Below are 5,459 nucleotides of genomic sequence, written 5' to 3'. Positions count from 1 at the left end.
CGGAAATGATTGTCGTCCTTCCTTGTTTTGATATATTTTTAAAATTCAACATTAATTTAAGTTCAAACAATTTAGTTATTAACAAAGCAATTGAACCCAAAAATATGAGCGTAAATTCAATTGATGATAATTGCATTTATTAGTACAAGTATGAGTAATTTATTTCCGGATAAAAATAATTAAGCTAAAGCAAATGCATAAATGCGAAGAGTAAAATAAGCGATGAAATGAAACAACGCCACACAAATACATACATACATACATACAACGGAGCGCTACTCAGATCGACATTATCAAAACCCATTCTCTCCTTCTTCTTCTTCTTCTTCTTCTTCTACTTCTGCAACTGTGGGGACTCGTCGATTCATTCTTTATTTGATTCATCGATGCTAGTTTAGTGTTTCCTTGTTGCCGGTTTCTTCCGCTACTGCGAAGAACATTCTTCCGACATATATACTGCTTTTTAAACACAAGAACCGACCCAATTTCACGCCCAAATTTCTGGGTTTTCTCTTTCATCCGCATTGCTAAACTAATCTTTCAGTGGGTTTTCCTTATTTTGCATTTTCAGCCTGAAATTTCCCACTGGAATGTCCCATTTGTGGTTCTAATTTTTTTCGAAAAATCTTGATTTCTTTTTCCGGTTGTTGTATTAATGTGTTTCACCGCGAGATTCCTTCTTGGAACTCGAAGCCTTGATTAATCATGAAGATAAAGCTGCGAAAGTCTGTGATTTTTTTGCTGTCGGTGACCGTTCTCGCTCCAATTGTTCTGTACACGAACACTCTTGGAGCGTATCTCGCTTCCTCTTCTTGTAATTCTCCCTCTTTCTTTTAATTGCAATTTCAATTTAAGCCCTTTTTGCTATATTCTTTTAGTAGATTATAAGTTACTGCATCTCTTTTTCTTTATAGCATTATTGATTAATTTGTGTTTTTTTTTTTTTGCTATTTTCAGCCAGGAATGAATTCATAGAAGATGTTTCGACCTTTGTAAGTATATCAATCACTTGTTCTGGATTTTGCAGTATTATTAGCCCTTTTGTTTTCACAGAAGAGGGGTTTTGATTTCTCGGATTTGTTGTTTTTTAGACATTTGCTGGTGAAGTCAGACCATTAAATGTGCTACCACAGGTAATGGATTCATGAATTTCTTTCCTTTACTTCTTTGATGTGTATTGTTTGTATGGTGATTTTAGATCTTTGTTGTCCTGATATGCTGTAATTCACTCTCTAACTGCTAGGAGTCGTCTGCTGCGTTGAAAGAACCTCTGGGTGTAGTTTATTCTGAAAATTTAGGCGATTCTAGTTCAGAAAGCTCGAATGCTTCATCCGGAGAAAATGTTCATATCAATAGACAACTCGCTGAAGGTTGGTATTAAACTCATATTCGGGCTTGCAAATTGCCTGCTGAACTGAATGATGGATTATGGTTTTATTATTCTTATGGTATCAATCATATAATCAGCAGAGGATGGAATTTCAAGTTTAGCCAATCTGGGCAGTGGAGGGAATACTATAAGGCAGGTGACTGATCAGGAGCACGAGGTTGCGCTGGAGAAGAAGGAAGAAAACACAAGGGAGACTGAATTGATTGGGAAAGTAAATCAGGCTGAGCAGAATAAAGCAAACAGAGAAATTGTTTCCCGGCGTTCCAAGGGCAAATCGGGAAGGCCATTAGAAAGAACTGTAAGATTGTTATCTACTGCTGGGGTTTTTTGGTTGAAGTAGTAGCGGCGTATACTTTTAGTGTTCTTTTGGTTTTAAGCTTCTGTCATTATCTCATCCTGTTTAAAGGAATATTCACAATTTATGGCTTTTGGTCAAGCTGGTAGTTCTTTCGTCAACTGATTAGTCACATTGTAGGAGTTATTGGAATCATCTTGTTGTGGCTTTCAGTCGGTTGAATCTCATGCGTTTGATTGTTCTCTTATAACCATTGAACAATTGGTAGTTTGTTTAGAGATGTAGAAAAGCACATGTATGCATAATTTTTTTTTAATTTTTCATCCGGTTGCGGGTCAAATTGACTTATGAAGTTTTTATAATTCACTTCTTTCTATGCTATTGTTTCTCTAAGAAACTAAAATGTCTATAGCACATGTCCCAGGCTGTTGTCAAAGATAATCCAAGAGAAGCTGGAAGTGAGAAACAGAATGAACGGGTGATATTTCCAGATGCTCGTATACGTCAGCTTAAGGACCAACTTATTCAAGCAAAGCTTTATCTCTCTCTCTCTGTGACTCGATCCAATCCTCAATTTGTAAGGGACCTGCGCTTGCGTATGAAAGAGGTTGTGAAAGTACTTGGAGATGCCACCAAGGATTCTGAGCTGCCAAAGAAGTAAGTTATACTGTTGTATGTATATCAGATTTGATAGTTTCAGGAAGCCTCAGACCTCTGTGCCTGAAGCATGTTCAATTCCTTTCTTTCAGTTTTCGCAGCCTCTAATTTTTCCTTCTTTTGGTTTTTGGTTGAGTTTAGTGCTTTAGAGAGGTTGAAAGCGATGGATCAAACACTTTCAAAAGGCAAACAATTGGAAGAAGATTGTGCTTCCTCAGTAAAGAAACTCCGAGCCATGCTGCATTCTGCTGAGGAGCAGCTTCGAGTCCATAAGAAGCAAAATTTATTTTTGACGCATTTAACTGCCAAGACAGTGCCCAAAGGGCTTCATTGTCTTCCTCTCCGTCTTGCAACAGAGTATTTTATGTTGAACGCATCCCAACAGCGATTCCCGAACGAAGAAAAACTTGAAGATCCCAAGCTATACCACTATGCATTGTTTTCAGATAATGTATTGGCTGCTGCAGTGGTTGTAAACTCATCGATAACTCACACAAAGGTAAGAGAGTATTAAAACACAAGCCTTACTTTTTGTAATGCTAGTAATAAGAAGAGAATAGCAATCATGTTCATCTGTAATGTAGTCGAAAATGGTTCAACTGTTCCTTCAAAATCAAATGATAAATTTTCTGTCTTGACCAGGATCCATCAAAACATGTCTTCCATATTGTGACTGATAGACTCAATTTTGCTGCAATGAAAATGTGGTTTTTGGCAAATCCTCCTGGCCGTGCAACCATTCAGGTTCAGAATATTGAGGAGTTCACATGGTTGAATTCAAGCTACAGTCCAGTCCTTAGACAGCTGGGTTCTCCCACCATGATTGATTATTACTTCAAGAATCGACATGTTGAATCTGATTCCAACATTAAATTTAGAAATCCGAAGTACCTGTCAATGATGAACCATCTTCGCTTTTATCTTCCAGAGATCTTCCCAAAGCTGGACAAGGTTTTATTCTTAGATGATGACATTGTGGTGCAGAGGGATCTTACTGGCATATGGTCTCTTAATCTGAGGGGCAAAGTTATTGGTGTTGTTGAGACCTGTGGACAGAGCTTCCACCGGTTTGATCGTTACCTCAACTTTTCAAACCCGCTTATTTCAAAAACATTTAGTCCCCGCGCTTGTGGTTGGGCATTTGGGATGAATATCTTCGATCTGAAAGAATGGAGGAAGCAAAATATTACAGAAGTATATCACAAATGGCAGAACCTGGTAAGAACCATGGTAGTTTGTGACACCTTTGCTCGATATCATCTTTGTTCTGAATTGATAAGTTGGCTTGCCTAATTGAGTATACAGTATGACCAACCTTATATTTGGGACTTTATGTGTGATAATGTGGTCGGTTACGGTTAGTTGAAGTTTGAAAATGTATTTGCATGACAATCATCAGCGTTTTAGCTATAATCTTTGCTATCTTAGCATTATACGGTTATACCTGTATTTCTTCACTGAGCATGTATTTATCCTTTTTTTTTGGATCTCATTCTAAGCTACATTATCTTTTTGCTGTTCAGAATCATGACAGGCTGCTTTGGAAGCTGGGGACTTTGCCACCCGGTTTGATAACATTCTGGAATCGCACTTTTGCTCTCGAGAAATCCTGGCATGTTCTGGGACTTGGTTATAACCCAAATGTAGTGCAGAAGGATATCGAGCGGGCAGCAGTTATACATTATAATGGCAACCTGAAGCCATGGCTCGAGATAGGCATACCAAAGTTCAGAAACTATTGGGCGAAATACGTGGACTATGATCAAGTGTATTTGCGGGAGTGCAATATCACTCCTTAAGTCTGCTGTCCTCAAGGTTGCAGGTCAGTCACTTGAAACATTTCTCATCCAAGCCGGAGATGTTAGTAACATATCTTGTTAGTGGCGTTAGATATATATATGAATCTCCACCATTCATTGTTAAAGTCTTGATTGTTGCAGATGTGCTTCAAATAGAACTTGTATTGTAAATGATTGAGCAGAGTCTTCCCCTCCCTCCCCTCTTCCAAATCCCAATTTATATTAATTTTTTGCTTGAGTTTGTTGATTGTGCCTATATGTTGCCATTTTGGTTAGTTGACTATCTTCAATTCTAGTGTTTAGATAATAGTTTTTCTTGAGTTTTAGTTGAGATAACTCCCTAGATTTGATTTGAATTGTGTTGATATGAGTCATATGACTGGTGTTGAATTTATTGGGAGTGTGGGACAAGGAATATATGCTCCTCTAAATTTGGTTTGTTAATTTATTTGTAATAAATTGAATATGATACACACGCACAAGGCTTGCATCTGTGGACAGGCTGGTTTTGGGAGATGAATGATAGAAGTATTTCTTAATTATGTAGTGAGTTGTGACAGCATAAACATCCAGCTTTTGTCACCTGCATCATTAATAATCAAATTATTATCGTCGGTTGTGTTGGTTCAACTCACCTACTATTACACTTTATTTTTTGAAATTATTATTGTTCATGAAACCCCCTATTCCCACACGATTGCAAAGTAATTAACCACACCTCAAATCTTATTAAATAAACGGAATTAGGATAGTTGGATATGCAACACCAAACTGATCCAAAGAAAATAATTAATTTAGTCTAAAAGTGATTAGGACATTATGGAAATAATTGTTCTAGCCATAGCTTTCATGTCATTAAGTGGAGTGGTTGGTTGTTGATGATGTCGGCCAGGAGTAGATACGATTAGTGTTTGATACATAAGAAGAGGCTAAGAAAAGCTTTGTTTAATAAGTTTTTAACCCGTGTTCAATATATAAGAAACGAAATAATTTTTTTTTTAACTTTATTTCACAATTTTATATCATCATTTCTTAGTTTAAGTGACTTGGCCAACGTGAAGCGGTAATGACCGAGACCAAAGATCTCGGGATTGAATCCGTCATGACACGGCATTTAGATTTATGTTCATTTGTCTATATAAAATAATACATTCGTTTCATAGTAGTAGGGTCATTTAATTTTCTGTATTCGTTTTGTAAAAATAATTATAAATAGTTTAAGTGGAGAAAAAGTAAAAGTAAGAGATAAAATACGGTAGATAATATTCTTTTTTAAATTATTTTCTTTCTTACTTTATCCTTTCTCCATTTTTACTAT

The 5,459-nt window shown here is 36.7% G+C and overlaps 1 protein-coding gene across 3 annotated transcripts; it reads left to right on the top strand.

Annotated features, from left to right (window-relative positions):
* Positions 1–247: 247 nt before the first annotated feature.
* Positions 248–4,382, top strand: LOC125188468 (probable galacturonosyltransferase 4). Of its 3 annotated transcripts, none has more exons than XM_048085322.1 (9): positions 248–814; positions 958–992; positions 1,092–1,133; positions 1,244–1,370; positions 1,471–1,688; positions 2,098–2,342; positions 2,484–2,841; positions 2,985–3,560; positions 3,866–4,382. In XM_048085322.1, the coding sequence occupies exons 1-9, from the start codon at positions 706–708 to the stop codon at positions 4,139–4,141; spliced, it is 1,986 nt and encodes a 661-aa protein (XP_047941279.1). In that variant the 5' UTR covers positions 248–705; the 3' UTR covers positions 4,142–4,382. The 3 variants fall into 3 exon arrangements, with proteins under 3 accessions (XP_047941279.1, XP_047941278.1, XP_047941280.1); XM_048085321.1 differs by having other exon boundaries at positions 1,468–1,688; XM_048085323.1 differs by having other exon boundaries at positions 249–814; positions 1,468–1,688; positions 2,110–2,342.
* Positions 4,383–5,459: the final 1,077 nt, after the last annotated feature.

Source organism: Salvia hispanica, chromosome 5, assembly GCF_023119035.1.
Source record: "Salvia hispanica cultivar TCC Black 2014 chromosome 5, UniMelb_Shisp_WGS_1.0, whole genome shotgun sequence".
Lineage (NCBI taxonomy): Eukaryota > Viridiplantae > Streptophyta > Magnoliopsida > Lamiales > Lamiaceae > Salvia > Salvia hispanica.
Note: the sequence above shows the minus strand (reverse complement) of the source record. Positions and strands in the feature narration are given on the sequence as shown.

Excerpts from the sequence above, each read along its gene's own strand:
- LOC125188468 (XM_048085321.1), top strand. The coding sequence starts at position 706 with ATGAAGATAAAGCTGCGAAAGTCTGTGATTTTTTTGCTGTCGGTGACC. Across the intron at positions 1,134-1,243 it reads CATTAAATGTGCTACCACAG|GAGTCGTCTGCTGCGTTGAA; the intron begins GTAATGGATTCA and ends TCTAACTGCTAG. Across the intron at positions 2,842-2,984 it reads CATCGATAACTCACACAAAG|GATCCATCAAAACATGTCTT; the intron begins GTAAGAGAGTAT and ends TGTCTTGACCAG.